At 45.9% G+C, this 18,888-nt stretch overlaps 1 protein-coding gene across 1 annotated transcript in view; it reads left to right on the top strand.

Annotated features, from left to right (window-relative positions):
• The window catches only part of DNTT (DNA nucleotidylexotransferase), a gene marked incomplete at both ends in the record, with an annotated part of 33,056 nt that overhangs the window by 12,944 nt on the left and 1,224 nt on the right, over window positions 1–18,888 (top strand). The window contains 9 exons of the mRNA XM_080694001.1: window positions 1,978–2,152; window positions 2,815–2,946; window positions 4,321–4,491; window positions 5,455–5,526; window positions 7,098–7,221; window positions 9,888–10,020; window positions 11,185–11,293; window positions 13,905–14,150; window positions 17,515–17,598. Of these exons, the coding sequence (XP_080550127.1) occupies window positions 1,978–2,152; window positions 2,815–2,946; window positions 4,321–4,491; window positions 5,455–5,526; window positions 7,098–7,221; window positions 9,888–10,020; window positions 11,185–11,293; window positions 13,905–14,150; window positions 17,515–17,598 (1,246 nt within the window). The remainder of the gene's footprint in view (window positions 1–1,977; window positions 2,153–2,814; window positions 2,947–4,320; window positions 4,492–5,454; window positions 5,527–7,097; window positions 7,222–9,887; window positions 10,021–11,184; window positions 11,294–13,904; window positions 14,151–17,514; window positions 17,599–18,888) is intronic.

Consider the following 18,888-nt stretch of genomic DNA (forward strand, 5'->3'; position numbering starts at 1 on the left):
GGATCCCCAAGTGCCCCTTTCCCGCCCTTCTTCCTTCCGAATCATTGTGTATACCAGGTTAATCTTTTAGAATAATACTGCAGTGCTAATTTTCTGATTCCAAAAGCCTTCATTGGCTTCATATCTCAGAAAAGAAGAACCTTTTGGAAGAGACTTATGACTCTATGATGTTGCTGCTCCTACTGACTCAGCCATTTCCACAACTACTTCCCAACATAACCTCGCCACTCCTTCCCAGCCATTCCTTTTCCGTCCCTGTAGCCTCCAGACCCCTTTTTCCAGGAGAATTCAAGGTTCTGCCTTCCAGATACCTTATTCCTATCCCTCCATCTGGACCAGACACAAATCCCAGCTCTTCCACAAAGCCATCTGCTTCTCCTGGTCACACCAAGTTCTTCTCCTTCTCGCAGGCCTTGTCCATGCCTCGTGCGTTGTCACAGCTCACACTGCTAACCATCTGTTTCATGGAAGATACTATTGCCCAGGAACTTCCTTTTTCTTCTTTGGAATCCAAACCCTCTCCCACTATCACCACCACCACTAGGAACCTGGGCTGTGCATACGATAGTGAGCAAAAAAAAAAAAAAAAAAAAAATAATAATAATAATAATAATAATAAATAAATAAAATAAAATGCCCAGTAGATTGAAAAGTCAATCAATAAAAGGTGAAGAAAAAAGACTCAAGGAAGGAAAATGGAAAGGGAAGTGAAAAGAATTCTATTTTTCTCTTGGATGCCTGGTTTTCCCTAGCCGTCCCCCAGATTTCTAGACAGTTTGAACTGAAAGGGCCTTCAGAATCATTGAGTTCAGTGATATGAGGCTAATTATGAAAATGTGTTCAAAACTAGTGATCACATTCCTGTCCTAAACAAGAAAATTAAAAAAAAACGGTAAGTATCGCTCAACAGCTGTGTCATCTTCAAGATGTCACCTAACATCTGTGTAAGAGTTTTCTCATATTTGACGTGTGACTGACATAAGATTTACTTGGAGAGCTCTGTGACTGTTAAGTGAGATGATACACGCAAATTGCTTGGTCAGTGACTGAACCATGGTAAGTGTCCAGTAGTTGTTGTGGAAAAGATCCCTGCTTGTCTTGCACCCCAGGGAGATGCTTCAAAACATACAAAGCAACATGTCCTACAGACTAATAGTGAATGGTTAAGAATGGGTTGTGAAATCAGTTTAGTGGAATGTCGCTATGCTTTGAATGTTTGTGTCCACCCAGAATTTTACACTGAAATGTAATCCCCACAGTGATGGCATTAGATGGGACCTTTGGCAAGGGATTCAGTCCTGAGGGCTCCACACTGGTGGATGGACTAATGCTTTTAAGAGGAGACCTAGCAGGTGCCCTTTTTGAGGCCTGAGTCCTCAGCAGACACTGAATCTCCCAGCACTTTGACCCTGGACTTCCCACCCTCTGAAACTGTGAGCACAAACTTCTCCTGTTTATAAATTACCCCATCTAAGGCATTTTGCTATAGCAGCCCATGGACTAAGACCAATAAGCATATCTGCATGTATAACTATTTCTATTTGAATTTTGGGTCATGATATAAAGTGTACTTCTAACTGTGAGTCACAGTCAAACAAGCTTGAGAGCTATTGGATTAAAATACTCCACAAATAAAAATGAAGTGGTTCACCAAGCCACACCTAGAAAGCTAGGTGCTACTTTAAGAATGATTCCATCGTCTATCTTTCCTGGACCTTGGTTTCCTACTAATACCACAATCCTCTTAATAAATGTGTTAATTTTTCTTCCTTCTGACACATGATATAGACCACTGTTGTTTCACTTGTTAAAATTGAGAGGATTCCCTTGCAGGAAGGCCTGACTCCCCGGGGGCCTAAGGTCAGGTCTAATGGGCATCTTTCTCCATCTCATGGACCACACAGAAATCCAAGGAGAGAGGAGAGCTTTTGACTTCAAAAGATCCTTTAGGTAATAACCTTGCCTTGCATTTTCCAGTGACTCTGTCACCCACATTGTAGCAGAGAACAACTCAGGTTCGGATGTTCTGCAATGGCTTCAGGTTCAGAACATCAAAGCCAGCTCCCAGCTAGAACTCCTGGACATCTCCTGGCTGAATGACTGCCTGGGAGCGGGGAAACCTGTAGAGATGACAGGAAAACACCAGCTCATTGTAAGTGTTCTGGTTGTGATCGTCATGCCCTTTGCTTGATGGTTAAGAACATGGGCTTTAGAATCCATAGACCTGTGTTAAACCCCAGATTTCCTGCCTACCTCCTGTGTGACCATGGGCAAATCACTTAGCTTTGCTGAGCTTCAGTTTTGTCCTCTGTGATATAACAATGTTCACCTCATACGATGGCATGAAGAATTTGGAATTAACATGCATATAAAATAACTTAAACTGAATAGATAGTACTATGATTTTTAATATATAACACTAATGTTTAGAAATATTTAAGTCTGGATGTTATGGAAGCCAGAAAAGTAGAGGATTCCTTTTTTTTTTTTTTTTTTTTTTTTTTTTTTCTGTGATCATTTGGAAAGAAAAATAAAGTTAAGTTCTCAATTAACCAGTAGTGTCAGAGTGTTTGAGAAGAGGCTTGGACCATAAGTTCACTGAAAAGAAAAATGATAAGCCAATGGGTTCTTTTTTTATGTTTTTTATTTTCTGGTTTCAAAATAATACAAGTTAGCAATAACAAATTCAAATATTTGAGGATCCTATAATTTTGTTTTCCTCTAGAGATGGCTTCCTCCAATCCTTTTCTTCATGTTTATCTATTGTGATTACTATTTGTTGTCATTTAAATAGATCCTTATGCATTTGTTTAGGTGAGAAGGGACTTTTCCACTGCTGCCTCCAACCCAGGCCTCCAGAAGCTTCCACCACCTGCCTTACAAAAGATCTCTCAGTATGCATGTCAGAGAAGAACCACTTTAAACAACTGTAACTGCATTTTCACGGTAATGGGGCTTCCCTTCAACACCTACAGCAAAGGAAGGGCTTGCAGCCTCTTTCAATGGTTCTACAAGTTAAATTCTGATTTTTCTGGAAATCTGGGAAAGGTTTCTCCACATGTACTCCCCCCCTAGACTGACCTCTTGGTTTTTTTGTGTTTTTTTTTTTTCCTGTCAAAAATTGGGTTCTTGGAGGCCGGGCGTGGTGGCGCACGCTTGTAATCCCCGCGCTTGGGAGGCGGAGACAGGAGGATCGCGCAGGTTCGAAGCCAGCCGCGCGCGCTGGCTTAGGAGACCCTGTTTCAAAAATATAAAATAGGTCTGGGAGTGTAGCCCGGAGGTAGAAGGGCTTCCAGGAACCCCAGTACCACCAAAAAAAAAAAAAAAAAAAATTGGGTTCTTGGAAATGAACAAACACATTTGGACTATATTCTGCAGAAATGGTAGAACACTACTTATTGAGAGTTGTCACTAATGAGCACAACACTTGCCAAAGGCCATTGTCCTGAAAGACCAAATAGTGTATTTAATCTAAAATATAGTAAAAGCAGACCATGTAGAAACAGCCATGGTGCCACATCAGCCTTTGTGGGAAGCCTAGATTCCAGCCTGGTATTAATAGCCTGGGTAGGTCAGTTCCTCTCTCTGAACCTCGGCTTCTTAATCCCGTAATAAGATATTAGCCAGATCATCATTGCTAAAGCCCCACCCAGCCCCGAGTGTCTCAAAGGACCTTAACAAGCCCACAACTGCTTGTCCCCAGCCTAGTGGTGAGCGGTCGCCTGGATAAAACATACAGCAGTATGCCAACTACAAAGCATCTTATTTCTAGATGAGGGCACTGTAGTCTATTGAGCATGGTGTCACAGCCTGCAGCTGCCTCCTCCATTAGCAATGCAAACGTGCCCCTCTTTGAATGACCTTGGCTTTGGTTCTGTCCAACCCATGAGCACACCCATTCAGTCAGCAAGCTTAGAGGACGTGCTGGCTGTTTGATGTATATTCTAAAGGATTTGCCAAGCAGAGGTCACTGCAGGACCCTGGCTGTGGTCTGATGGGAAGACAGCAGTGAGGGAAGGTCATGCCCAGTCGTGACTGGCGGGTTGTGGCAAGCGCCAGGTCATTTGTTGGTTAAGTCATTCCTGACTGTACATCGTCAGCAAACTCAGTTTCCTTGCAATACACTTGACCTGTCTTTTCAGCTCAACTTCCTGGGATCCCACATTGGCAGGGGGCAAAGATACTAAGGCCTCATCCTTACCTTCATGGAGGCAATTGGGTGACATTCCAACATGTAAAGGAGAGCAAGAGACATTTGCCAGTGACCGGTGGCTCCAGGGCTCAAAAAGAGCCCTCACATTTATCTGTCTTTATTCTCAGGAGGCCCTGGAGACACTGGCAGAAAACTGTGAGTTTCAAGAGAATGAAGGCTCTTGTGTGGCGTTCATGAGAGCAGCTTCGGTACTGAAATCTCTGCCCTTTGCTATTGTCAGCATGAAGGACACAGAGGGAATTCCCTGCCTGGGGGACAAGGTGAAGTGTATCATAGAGGTAAGGGTATAGTGGAATCTGTCCCACTCTTAATAAATAAGGAGAGAGAGAACAGATTTCCTGTCAATTACATACCTAAGGTATTCATGACTCTATTGATCTCAACATATATCTACATATGATAAATCTATCTATAGATATATCTATCTGTATCTACAAAGAAAGAGATGGATGATCCTTTCCCCAATACTATCACAGCAGGAGCGATGTGGGGCCAGCCTGTGGAAAAAGAAGAGGTCTCCTCTATTGTTATCCCCTACAGTGGAAGACCCCAGGGTGGTCTCACTTCCAACAGGCTGAGTGGAAGGAGCAATCCCACTCAGGGCTCCTCCCCTCCAGGGCTGTGCGAGGTGTGCAGGGACCCTGACTCTGCATCTCACCTGCGTGTCCAGGGAGAGAGCTGGGACAGAGTTTCTGTACTGAACAATGCCTAAGGATTCCGTAGCAAAGGCCAGCTGGTGCTCCTGTAGGAAGTCTCAGTATAGTCAAGTGCCACTACATTACTCAAGGAAATATCCCAACTCTATTTAGAAGAAGGTGGTGTGGAGCTAGACATGGTAAGGGCTTGAACATGGACTGGGTCCAAGATTAACCTAATCAATGGAAAAGTCCTCTTTTTAAATTTGTTTTAGCAAGTTCACACTCATTTATGAGAGAGTCATCACAAATATTTGGACATGTGTTTGACAGCAAATATTTTTGTTTGGGGTTCTGTAGATTTGAACCCCAATAATTCTCTCTTTATCCGTGAGGATTGTAGAGGGATCTTTCAATATATGATGAGTTAGGATTTTAGATTACAGGGTAATTCCTGTTTGCTCTCTATTAGCTAAGAAAACATCCTGCAGACAATGGGTCCGCATTTCATGAGAAATTGATATACTAGATCTGTACATTTGAGAGTCCTACATTGTGATTGTCCAGTGTTACAAACTTAAAATATGTTTTCAACTGTCCGTCTAGGAAATCATTGAAGATGGAGAAAGTTCTGAAGTTAAAGCTGTGTTAAATGATGAACGCTATCAGTCCTTCAAAGTAAGTGATTTTAGATGTTTGTTGAAAATGGTTGTTCAGTTAATCTTATTACTTATTCTGGCAGGTTATATTAGTCAGTTTGGATTGCTCTAACAAAATGCCAATTATTGGGGAGCTTAAACAATAGAAAATTATTTTCTCCCAGTTTTGGAGGCTGAAAGTTCTAGATCAAGGTGCCGGCATGGTCAGGATCTATTGAGGGCTCTCTTTCTGACCTTCAGATGGCTGCTTTCTTGCTATGTCTTCACATGGCAGAAAAATAGGTGAGCAAACTCTTTGGGATAGTGGCTCCTCTTCCTCCTCCTCCTCCTCCTCCTCTCTTCTCCTCCTCCTCCTCCTCCTCCTCCTCCTCCTCCTCTGTCTTCACCTTCCTCCTCATCTTCACTGGGAAATTAAACTCAGGGGCATGCTACCTCTGAGCTCTACCTTGGGGTCTCTTCTTATATGAGCACAAATCCCATCATAAAGGTCCCACTCTTACAACTTCATCTAAACCTAATTAAAGGTTTAGTATTTAAAATACCTTCCAAAGGCCTTGTATTTAAATACCATGATGCTGGAATTAGGACTTCACCATATAAATTTTGGTGGGGGAAGGATGTAATTCAGTCCTTAGCAGAGTTCTAGGAAGAATATGACTAGATAAATATGGTACCCAGCATATTGCTATGCTATAACTTCCATTCCAAGATCTTGTCACTCATGGCTACAGATATCATAAGGGCACAAGGATCTGTGTCTGGAAAGCTCCTCGCTGCAGCCCTCCTTACTCAGAAGCAGAGCTTGTTACCTCCCAACTTCCCTACCTCAGAAATGCAGGTAGAAGGGATTGTGGCCAGTCCCTTGAGTTCAGAAGTGATACACAGGCCTAAGACAGGGCTGTGAGCAAGAGCCCAGATTTGAGGTATAAATAGTCCAGGGTTTAAGTCTGAGCTCTGCCACTTAATATCTGTATGATGGACATTATATCCATGAGCATCCCTCTTTCTTTTCTTTTCTTTTTCTTTTTTTCTTTCTTTTTTTTTTGGCGGATCTGGGGATGGAACCCAGGGGCATCATGCAACCTCCAAGCTACACCCCCTTCCCTATTTTTATTCTTTATTTTGAAACAGGGTCTCACTAAGTTGCGGAGAACCTCACTAAGTAGCTGAGGCTGTCCGCGAACCGCGCTCCTCCAGTCTCAGCCTCCCAAATGCTGGGATTACAAGCATGCGCCACCACACCCAGCTAGCATCCCTCCTTCTAATGTGGGAGTAGATGAGCAGAGCAGGATGGTGTGTAAGAGACTGCTCATGCATCAACAGCACAGGCAATCTGTTAACTAGGTTTCACAGGTGACATGGAGGCCAGACCCACCTCTCACTTATGTTTTGTTTCTTCAGTACTATATGCCATGAAAAGAGTCATCACCTGGAACAAAATTCCACCACCCACCTGCTTGTCCCAGTCAAGAGAAACTGGGTCAGAATCTAGCTTATACTTTTCTCATTGTCTGAGACCTTGAAAAGCAGCACTTCACTGTGATCGGGATTATGTTGGAAACTAATGGCAGGCCTTTCTCTCCCATCTAGCTCTTCACCTCTGTTTTTGGAGTGGGATTGAAAACATCTGAGAAATGGTTCAGGATGGGGTTCAGAACTCTGAGTAAAATAAAGTCGGACAAAAGCCTGAAGTTTACACGAATGCAGAAAGCAGGTAATGGTCTCTCTTAAAAAGCAGAATTGCTCTGAGATGGTCAGAGCTGGTAGAGAGCCAAGTCAGCGGTTCTTGGATTTCAGTGTAGGGAGCTGGGACATTTTTTGGCATACACTGATGCTTGAAGCCAAACTGTGGCTCCAGCACTTCTCAGCTACCTGATCCTGAGCAAGTTAGTTAGTTAGTTAGTTAGTTTATTTATTTATTTATTTATTTATTTATTTATTTTTAGGTGGTGGTACTGGGGTTTCTGGAAGCCCTTCTACCTCTGGGCTACACTCCCAGACCTGTTTTATACTTTTTTATTTGGAAACAGGGTCTCTTATGCAGCGCGGCTGGCTTCGAACTTGTGCGATCCTCCTGTCTCCGCCTCCCAAGCGCGGGGATAACAGGTGTGCGGGGATAACAGGTGTGCGCCACCACGCCCGGCTGAGCAAGTTAGTTTAAACCTCATCATAAAAGGGAGAGAACATTGGTACATAACAGGGGACTAGATCAGATGGTGCCGGCAAAGCTCTGAGCCTTTTATCTAGCACGAAACAGACTCTCTTCCTGCTGGCTGCTGGACTCCCTCGACCTCAATGTCAAACCAGGTGCTGACCTGTCTTATAGACTCTTCTAAACATCTGGGTCCTAGTTGTCTCTCTGGATAAGAAATGTAGGGGAGAAGTTAGGGATAGAAGGATATATTGGCCTGAAGGACTGAGGAGAAAGATAGACTTGAATGAACTAGAATTGTTGCCTGGTTGGATCAAAATCATGAATATGCTTTATATAGTCAACACACACACACACACACACACACACACACACACACACACACACATGGCAAATTGTAGAAATCCAGACACAGGGTTGATCTTCCCAACCAGGACCCTCTAGCCAGCGAAGAGAAGATGTGCAGCAATGTGAGAGTTGTTTCATCACCTCATAGCCTGGTGGGCCTCCCAGGGCTCCAGGAGGCTTGGTCACTTCCATCTATGGAGGTTCCTGTAAAGTTTTCAAAGATGAAGAAATCCTAATATAGGGTCAAAAGGACTGTGCGTGCTTTAAATGTGTACTTTTAACATGCAATAGAAATGCAGTATAATTGTGATTCTAAAGATAGTTACAGTCCCCAGAATTATGGCTTCCAGAGTCCTAGAGAATTATGAAGCCATCAACATTTTAATGATATGAAAGTAAGGAAATCTTCTCCCAGAGACCAAGGGCAAAAAGAAGGTAACCAGCCATCTTCTGTGTAAGTCATAAGAACAAACAAATGAACAGTTATAAAACCACGAGCAATGGTTAAGGGAGCAAGCCAAATTGTGGTGGGTTCCATGAGTGCTAATACAGAAGACCTCTATTCATCTTTTGTAAATTTTTTAAATTCCTAAACGATTGCTAACAATCTTTATTCCATGCCACATAGGAGATAAAAGTCTAAGAAAAAATACCTACCTGTACTTATGTTCTGGGCTCAGGAAAGTGCACACTTAATAAGCATGATTCCTATAGTTCTAGAGATGCCATTCAAAGAAATTTGCATAAGAATTCAATATAAGTGGCAAGAAAATGGTTTGGAAGGACAGTAAGAATTCCCAACGCTTGGAAACTGGAAGCTATGTGGATGAAATACTTGTCGAATGCTCTTAGGATCCAAGGAGCTTCCAATTCCCTAGTTTTATAAACTGGATATTTCCTCTTTCCAATGGGCTCTTCCAGTCCAGTGAATGAAGCATTTACTCATTTAATCAGCCATAATTGCCATCCAGCTCTTTAATGCTCTTAGTCCTACATAGAAATCTCATCATGCTTATGTGGGGTGAGGGAAGAATGGTTATATGCATTTCTTGGAGCAATTCAGCAAATAATGGAGTTCTCCGTGGGAATAGCTTAGGGTACCCCAAAGGGTGAGCTGATTGAACACACTGAAAGTATGATTCCTGGGTCCCACGGGAAAAACCTTGGCTGGGGATGTAGCTCAGTGGTAGAGCACTTGCCTGGATACAGAATGCTTTGGGTTCAATCTCCAGCACAGCAAAAATAGAGAGAGAGGGAACAAAAGAAAACCTAATTGGCTTCTACTCTAATTTCACTTGCTTGCGGTTCTCTGAGGCTTGAGCATTAACATGTCACATTTACCTTGAAATTACATGTGAGTCCAGGCCAGGTCAGAATGCAGACAGAGCCTTTTATCACAATACTCCTGAGCTTTCATGGGGCCAGGAGCAGAAGCAAAGTCCACACCTCAGAATGCACTTTCTAGCTGGCTTCAGACACAAGCCCACCCTCCTCCCACTCTTGACTTTCATTCCTTAAATTAACTCATCACCTCCCAATTCGAAATCTCCTCATCTCAAATCTTAATGCATTACTCTTTGAAAATAGTAGGGCACAGATTATTGATCAAGAAGGTTGGTTGTTCATTAGGATGTCAGACTGGAACTGTTTGGATTCCTGAGGAATGTAAACAGTTGTCTCCTTCTTAGGACATTGCAAGCGTCTCAGCCAGTAATCAAAGCACCATTGCTACCATGAAAAATTCCCAAGCAAATGAACTGCATATCTCCATGGAAACAGGGTTTAGTTGATGCCTGTGGCCAAGTAGCTCTACCTGGGCAGAGTCAGGTTACTTTATGTGCTCCTCGATTTCCCCACTCACCTGTCACATGACCCCTCAGGATTCCTCTATTATGAAGACCTCGTCAGCTGTGTGACCAGGGCCGAAGCAGAGGCCGTCAGTGTGCTGGTTAAAGAGGCCGTCTGGGCATGTCTTCCCGACGCGTTCATCACCATAACGGGAGGGTTCCGGAGGTAAATAGCACGGCTGTTTTGTTTCCCTTGTTCTTATGCCTTCAATGGCTCCCCATCACAAACATCTTCCGAAACAGGACGAAAGACCTTTGGTCTGGTTCCACATTCTCGAATTCCGTTTCAGTAGCCCAAAATGGCTCGTCTCCCCCACCCCCCAGAACTGTCTCTTGCCTCTGTGACTCTCTGCTCAGTTGGAATTCTCTCCTTGAAATGCCCTTCTTCACATTGTCACTTGGCTAACTCAGTTTAGACCTACCTCCTCCAGAAAGCCTTCTTTGACTCCCTCCTCTTCTGTGCGGGGTTAGGGACTTCTCTTTAGTGTCCTCTGGACATTGCCAATCACTTGTCACACAGTTTTACAGAAATGTGTTTCTGTACATGCTTTTCCCCGCTAAGTTATTAGAGCTTAGTTCTCACTGAAATCAGTGCACAGTGCCTGGCACAAAGTAGGTGCCTAAGAAATCTTGGTTGCATCAATGAGGGAATGAGGGAATGAATTCCTCCCAGAGGTGCATGCAGTAGTTGGATACGGAAGCATCCATTTCATAAGGGACTCCTTCCCTCCAGTGCCCTCCGCTCCCTCTGACCCTCTTACCTGGTGGCTATTGTCCACTCTGACAAGCCAGGCCTGAGACAAAGGAGAAAGTAAGAGAAGACTGAATCTAAGAAAATTTCTTGATCTATGTCATAATTCCAAGAGTGCCACCTTATGCTATGAATACTGTTCTTAGCTGGGTTGTTGTTGTTGTTGTTGTTGTTGTGTGTGTGTGTGTGTATTGCAGATACAATAAAATATATAGAAGATACAATCTTCTTTGTTATTCTTTACCCACACATACATAATCATATACATGCTATATATAGCTTTTGTCTGCATCATAAATTTATTTTGTAAGGAATAGACTTGTGCAACCAAGCACAATTTGTTTAAAAGAAATTATGAGGGCTGGGATGTAGCTCAGTGGCAAAGTGCTTGCCTGGCAAGTGAACCACCCTGGGTTCGATCCCCAGTCCAAAAAGACAAAAAAAGACCCCCTTTTAAAAAACCTATGAGCATTTCATGTTGCAAACCTTATGGATAGGGTATAGAAACAAAGGTAGTTTTTTAAAAAATACCTGAGGGCTAAAAATCGAACTTTCATTTTATACTTTTTTTAAAATTAGGGGTAAGAAGATTGGGCATGATGTAGACTTCTTAATTACCAGCCCAGAAGTAACGGAGGATGAAGAGCAACAAATTTTGCATAAAGTGACGAATTTCCTGGAGAACAAGGTAAAAAGAAAGATAAGAAAATAGAAGCCTGCACACTGAGCATTGTATCAGCACTGCTGAATTTTATATTATTTTCCCATAATTGTGTAATGACCATCAAATCAATTCTTGATTATTATTATAATTTTTTTTTGGTGGTACTAGGGATGGAACCCAGGGGCTTTCTACCTCCAGGCTATCCTCCCAGACCTATTTTTTTATATTTTATTTGGAAACAGGGTCTCACTAAGTTGCTGAGAGCCTCACTAAGTAGCTGAGGCTGGCTTCAAACCTGTGCGATCCTCCTGTCTCAGCTTCCTAAGCGCGGGGATTACAAGCGTGCGCCACCACGCCTGGCTATTTCTTGATTATTTCTAACCCCTCATCACAAACCTATATGACCTATACTGAGGCTTACCTGCCATGGGTCCTAGAGAACATATTATGAATATGAATGTATCTTTTTTATTTATATGGGGATTAAACCCACAGGCATTCTACCTCTGAGCACTTATTACTTTTAATTTTTTTTCAGATGTCCTGCATTAATGACTTTAATATAGAAAAAAAGAGTCTCTGAAAGAGACAGACTTGCTGTCCTCATTACTTTTTACTTTGAAACAGGGTCTCCTTAAGCTGCCAAGGCTGGCCTCAACCTACAATCCTCCTATCTCAGCCTTCCAAGTACTGGAATTACAGGCAAATGCCACCATGTCTGGCTATCTTATTTATTTACACTTACCCAATTACCAAAAAGGCCCAAGCTGGGCATGGTGGTGCACACTTATAATCCCAGCATTTGAAAGGCTGAGACAGGAGGATCGCAGTTCATGGACAGCCTCAGCTACTACTTAGTGAGGGCTTTTGCAACTCAGTGAGACCCTGTTTCAAAATAAAGAATAAGCCGGGCGTGGTAGCGCACGCTTGTAATCCCAGCATTTGGGAGGCTAAGACCGGAGGATTGCGGTTCGCGGACACCCTCAGCTACCTAGTGAGGCCTCTGCAACTCAGTGAGACCCGGTTTCAAAATAAAGAATAAAAAATGGGGCAGGGGTGTAGCTCGGAGGTCGAATGTCCCTGGGTTCCACTCCCAGACCCAAAAAAAAAAAAAAAAAAAAAAAAAAATATATATATATATATATATATATATATATATATATATATATATATATATAATTACAGCTGGGGGTTTATCTCGGAGGTTGAATGCTCCTGGGTTCAATTTCCAGTACCGGAAAAAAAAAAAAAGGCCCAAGTTGCCATGCATTTCTGTCTGACATGCAGAAGCAATAGGGCATCCAAACAAATGCGGACCATACACTGAGAAGTCCCAGGACCTGTAAGCCCAGAAAGCTGAGAGCTCAGCTCCAACAAGACTGTGGAGACTGGGAGAAAGTCATCTGTGGTATCACTGTGCCTTGAATTCCACTAATTCTGGCTGGCTGGGCCCAGCAGAGGCGGTAGCTCGGACCCTTGCCCCTGACAAAATCAGCCCTGGGACAGGCTGGCCCGGTGGAGGGAGCAAGGCCAGTGCTGGGGCCAGCACCACTCACGGGGCCCTGGGTCCTGTCCCCTTCTAGTGAGAGCCACTTCCCAGAGACCAGGTGGCCCTGTCCTGGAGAGGTGGCCAAGGAGGCCTGCCGTGTTGTCCTGGTGTCTCCTCATCTCCTCTGAGTCACTGGCATCTTTGAGGTGCAGACCAAGCTCACTAATGTGCTAGAGAGGGGAGACCTCAGATAAAGAGAAAATAGGGGTGGCCAGCACTGGACCCCAGAGCCACGGGTTCTGGAAATAAAGACCCAACTCGGGAACCAGGTCCAAGCTCACCTGTGAAGCTCTCCCAAGCCCTCTTTTCCTCTCGGAATAATGGACACAGGGTAGCCAGAACCCTGAGAGTGGACACAACAGGCCCAGCCAGGAAAAGGCACAAGGCAGAGGCGGCTGCACTGGCCACTGCTCTGTGAGGCCCGGAAAGATGCAAGGTTCCTATTGACCTTACAACCCGGGCTCTGTGGGCCAGACCTGGTGAAGGGGGCTGCCTGCTTCCCTGCCTGGGGCCCCTGTGCTGTGGACACCACCCTCCTCATGCTGAGACGCCCCAAGATGGGGACGTGGGGAGACGGCAACCAGGCGCCTTTCCCATGGGTCTTTCTGGGTTTCAAGGCAGTCACACTACCGCCCCCAAGCAGAGACGGGGGTTTAAATGCAGGCCTGCAGGGGCCTGTAGGAAGCTGGATGGTTCCTTAGTCTTTCCCATCCCCCCTTCCTCCTCTAAGGCTGGGATGACAAGCTTCTCTCTGTCACTAATGGGGAACTAGAGGAGTGAGGTGGGAGTGCACACCTGTAATCCTAGTACTTGGGAGGTTGAGATAGGAGGAATGCAGATTCAAGGCCATGTTCAGCAACTTAATGAGATCACCAGCAACTTAGTGAGACTCTGTTTCAAAATAAAAAATAAAACGGGCTGGAATATAGTCTGGAGGTAGAATGGCCCTGGGTTCAATCTCCAGTACAAGAAAGAAGAAAGGAAGGAAGGAAAGAAGGAAAGGAGGGAGGGAAGAAGGAAATCCACTGTAAAATTGCAGGCTCTTCCCACTGGGGACCCTTCCTATGTCTTCCTATTTCCTTCCAGGGATTACTGTTATACTGTGACATCATTGAGTCAACGTTTGAGAAGTTCAAGTTGCCCAGCAGGAAGGTGGATGCTTTAGATCACTTTCAGAAATGCTTTCTGATTTTAAAGTTGCACCATCAGAGAGTGGACCGCGGCGAGTACAGCCAGCAGGAAGGAAAGACCTGGAAGGCCATCCGCGTGGACTTGGTCCTGTGTCCCTACGAGCGCCGGGCCTTCGCCCTGCTGGGATGGACTGGCTCCCGGGTAAGTGCCGCAGGGACCTGTGTGATGCCGTTAGCTTTCCAGAAAATGTAGGTCAGGTCTGCCTGAGCTCAGGGTAGGGACGAGGGCAGGAGGAGGACCCGTGCCCAGACACCGCTAAATCAGGCCTTTTACCCGCTCATGGTCACATGACACAGATCCACTTAGAACAGTTATTCCCAGTGTGTGGTCTCCAGACCAGCGGTAGCAGCTGCGCTTGGAGGCAGGTTAGACTTATAAATTCTACGCTGTGCTCTAGACCCACTGAATCAGAAACTCTAGGGGCTGACACTCAGCAAGTATTTACTGAGTTTCACGACATGAGTGTACCTAACAACCTATGGGAACTGCTTCTGAGGTCTTTGAGAGGGGTCCAGGAACACATCTCTGCCTGAGCCACACAGAGCTGGGAAGCCAGGGCACCCCTCCTTGACCCCCTCGGACCCCAACCTCCCTCCACTCCAGCCTCCGCTGCACTGATCCTCAGAGTGAGAGGCATGGAGGATCGTGACCAGGGTGGGAGAGAAGAAAGGCAGCAACTTCGGTACAGGCCCATGGCTACGGCACCCAAAATCTGCTTCAGCCCCATTCTTCAACAAGCCTGGTTTTCCCTCCAGCTACAGCTACCTTTCCTGATGGAAACCCACTTTGCCACTAGAGGGCGCAATTGCCCCAGGTTTTCTCCCTACTGGAAAGGACAAAATTTCTAGATCTATGCTTCTCTCTGGAAATCCAGCCTCTACAGCAACGTTGTTCGTTATCCTCGTTTCCACATGGTTTTTTCCCCCTCTGTCTTGGGCTTCAGGTTTTGCTCCCTGAAGACCCAGAGCCCATTCCTGACTGAGAGAGATGCCACTCCCAGGCAGGTGACTTCACAGAATCTCAGTATGAATCTTTAAGCCAGGGGAGACCTTATCATGCACTTCCTCCATCCTCTGGCCAACCAAGATTCAGTGAGGCTGGGCAGCTTGCCACGAGATGCACAGCCAGGTAGGGACAAAATCTAGCCTGGAATCTGGACCCCCTGGCTCCTCCTCCCCTTTTATAATAATGTTATTCACAATTTAAAATAAAACTGTTGTGGGCCCCTGGCAGGGGTCGTACGGGGCACGCCGGACCCCCCTGGGGAAACGGGGGACCGGGTTGCAAGGCCCTGGGCACTGGGTGTGGGTCGCGCGGGGCACGCCGGACCCCTGGAAGAACCGGGGTCCGGGTCGCTGGACCCTGGGCCCTGGGCAGGGGTTACGCAGGGCACGCCGGACCCCCGGAAAAACTGGGTCCAGGCCGCAGGACCCTGAGCCCCGGGCGGGGGTTGCGCGGGGCACGCCGGACCCCGGAAGAACCGGGGCCCGGGCTGCAGGACCCTGGGCCCTGGGCAGGGTTGCGCAGGGCACACTGGACCCCCAGAAGAACCAGGGTCCGGGCCGCAGTGCTACTGAGTGCCTGATCCCACAACCTCCTCAAACCACACATACTGTCTTCTCTTATTTAAAAGAAAAAAGAAAAGAAAAATATCGGAGAGGGGTCAAGATGGCCGCGGCAGCGGCTGCCAGGATACTGGAGATGCAGACAAAACTTATCCAACTGAACTGGAACTTTTAGAAAAATTCCCTGCGAAGGAGGACTGCTTCTTCTCTACATCGTTAAGAATCCTGGACATCACCTGTAAGGAGAGAGTTTAGTGGAGACCTAGGAGGAAGGCATTGTTGGAAGCGGTCACCGTGATGGCAGTGGAGACTTGTATTCGGGAGACGCAGAAATCTGATCCTACCAACCTTATCTTCTGGAGAAATTACTCCAAACGTCAAATGCTACCCTGTCACACATGCTTAGGAACACTGGACAACATGCAGAGTGGAAAAATAGCTTGGGAAAGATTTGAAATGGTGGAGGCAGTGGCAATGGCAGTGGTCAGTACTCAGGGGAGGCAGAGATCTGATGCATTACACCTGGAACTTTTGAAGAAATAACCCCAGAGGCAGAATGCTACCACCACGCACCCTCGGGAATGTAGACAACCTGCTGGGTGAAGAGGGTGCTCGGATCGGAGCCTGCTGAGGGGTGAGGCCAGTGACGGGAACAGCAAAGCTGGGATTGGAGCCTGCTGTGAGGCAAGGCCTGTGCTGGGGCCTCCAAGGCCAGGATCTGAGCCTGCTGAGGGGTTAGGCCGGTGCCGGGGCCAGCAAGGCTGGGATCAGAGCCTGCTGTAAGGCAAAGCCGGTGCTGGGGCCTCCGAGGCCGGGATCGGAGCCTACCGAAGGGTTAGGCCGGTGCTGGGGTCAGTGAGGCCGGGATCAGAGCCTCCCATGAAGCAAGGCCGGTGCTGGAGCCAGCGAGGTCGGGATCAGAGTCCTCCGGGTGGCCAGGCCACTCCTGGGGCTGTCAAGAGTGGGATCGGAACTTGCAATGCAGCATGAACAGAGAAATATCACAGAAAATAAAAACCAGATGCTTCCACTAATTAGCAATAACTAGGAGGAAAGGGGTAACAGGAGGAGTTCGAGTTATAGAAAGGGTCCTATAGCAAAGCAATTAAGGTGACCAATCAGAGGGTATGGATGGGGGAGGATGGAACCTCTTTAAAACTCAGGAGGTACGTAAAACAAATGTATCAATCAAGCATGGGATCGAGGGAGGGAGAGGGAATGGGATGGGGATTGGATGAGGGCTAATTGGATGATGTGTGCTTGTATATCCTCTCAAGTCTTGTATTCCAATGTGATGTATGATTACAATGAGCCAATAAAAATAAAATAAATAAATATATAAAATACAGTATTAAAATGAAAAAATAAATAAATAAAATAAAATTGTTGAACCAGGTGTGCTGGCTCATGCTTGTAATCCCAGCATTTGGGAGGCTGAGTCTGGAGGATCGCAATTTGCAGACAGCCTCAGCTACTTAGTGAGGCCCTCTGCAACTCAGTGAGATCTGGTTTCAAAACAAAGAATTAAAAAAAAAAAAATTAGGGCAGGGGGTGTAGCTCAGAGGTCGAATGCCCTGGGTTTCATCCCCAGACCCGAAAAAAAATAAATAAATAAAATAGTTTATTTTTACTCTAGATTGGGTATTATTCAGGACATAAGGCTCATACTATCCATTTGTTCATTTAACAAACATGCCAGGCACTATTTGGTGAAGGAATAGGGTTGAGGACAAAACAACACAGACTCCTGTCTTTGCGAGCTTACCTTCTAGCGTGCTCACGGAATGTACTCTAGCTTGGCCATTGGAGAGCTTTGCCCTGTGGGAGAACATCACCTTGAAATGTTTAGTGGAGACAGAGGTTCTATAGATAGCTTTAAATGAATGATACCAAAGACATTCTAGACCTGACAATAATTTAGTTTAATTCTCTCCCTCCAGCAGTTCGAGAGAGACCTCCGGCGCTATGCCACACATGAGCGGAAGATGATGCTGGACAACCACGCTCTGTACGACAAGACCAAGGTAGAGCCTTCTCCCTCGAGTGGGGACTTTGATTCTCATCCCCAAACTACTCCCTGAGCATGTTTCCTAGACTGGTTTTAGCGTCCAGGCATCGTTTCCATTGCTACAAGTGGCCCCTTCCCAACAGATCATCACCGAGAGGACCTGGAAGGATCCCCCTAGACCCACAGTCCCCACCTGGCCCAGTGCAGCTCAGGGTCTCCAGACTCAAAGATGATGAGCTAAGGATGTGTCCAGAGCCAGTACAGCAGTGAACAGAATTGATTTAGCTCGGTTCTTCGTGTCACAATGAGTAACTTCACAGAAAACCAAGGGTGCCCCCGAACCCCACCCAAATACCCTTCAAATGCAGGGTCAGTGGTGCTTGAGTGACCTAGCAGATGACTAATGAGATTTTTCTACAAGGTGAGCAGAGCTGCCCGGAGGTGTAGATGGTTGGTCAGCTAGGCTCACTTACCAGCTAGGTGACGCCCTTGGCATACTAGCCTTGCCCTGGACACAAATCAACTCATGCCTCAGGAAAACACTGAATTACTTAATGTAGAGATAAACATTCAACTGCTAAGTGCATGAGGTCCATGAGTTCCATGCATGAGGCTGCTGTGGGAAGCTGTAGACCACCCAACACATGGGAGTACCCTGTACTTACTAGCAACACGTCATTCTGGCTGCACTTTAGGACTACCTAGAACCTGTAAGGAGATGGATGAAAAGACATCTCTGGAGGTTTTGATTTTGGTGGATTGGGGTGTGGCTCAAGCCTCTTAGAGTGCTCAAGGACACCACACTAGGCTGTAAGGGGAAAGAAGGTAAAATAACCAGAAGTAATGGTCCTTGTCCTCCGCAAGCTCGTGGTCTAGTTGAGGAATATTTGTTAGAACTCTCTCAATTGCAAGTGTCAGAAACTGAACCCAGAAGGACATAGAAAAAATGAACTAGGGTTATATACTGTAGTATCCAGCAGCTAACATTGCTTCAGGTGTAGCTGTATCAGGTGCTCAGACAGGCTTTCTGTAGTGTTGGTTTCATTCTCAGGCAGCATCTTCCTCATGAGTCCCATTCTTCAGTTACTCCAACAGAAAAGACGTTTTTCTTAATAGTTCCAGTGAGAATGCTATCTGATGCTCATTGGTCATGCCTGGTCTTGTGCCCACCCCTAAAGCCATCACTGTAGCTCTGATTGGCCAGGCTTGGAGGTGGGAGCAATGCCAGTGGATGTCCCTGGATGGAGACTAGAGAGGAGGAATTTCCCAAAGAAATTCCAGGTGTTGGCAGAGGGCCTCAGCTTCT

The sequence above is a fragment of the Muscardinus avellanarius genome (assembly GCF_963383645.1).
Source record: "Muscardinus avellanarius genome assembly, chromosome: 4".
Lineage (NCBI taxonomy): Eukaryota > Metazoa > Chordata > Mammalia > Rodentia > Gliridae > Muscardinus > Muscardinus avellanarius.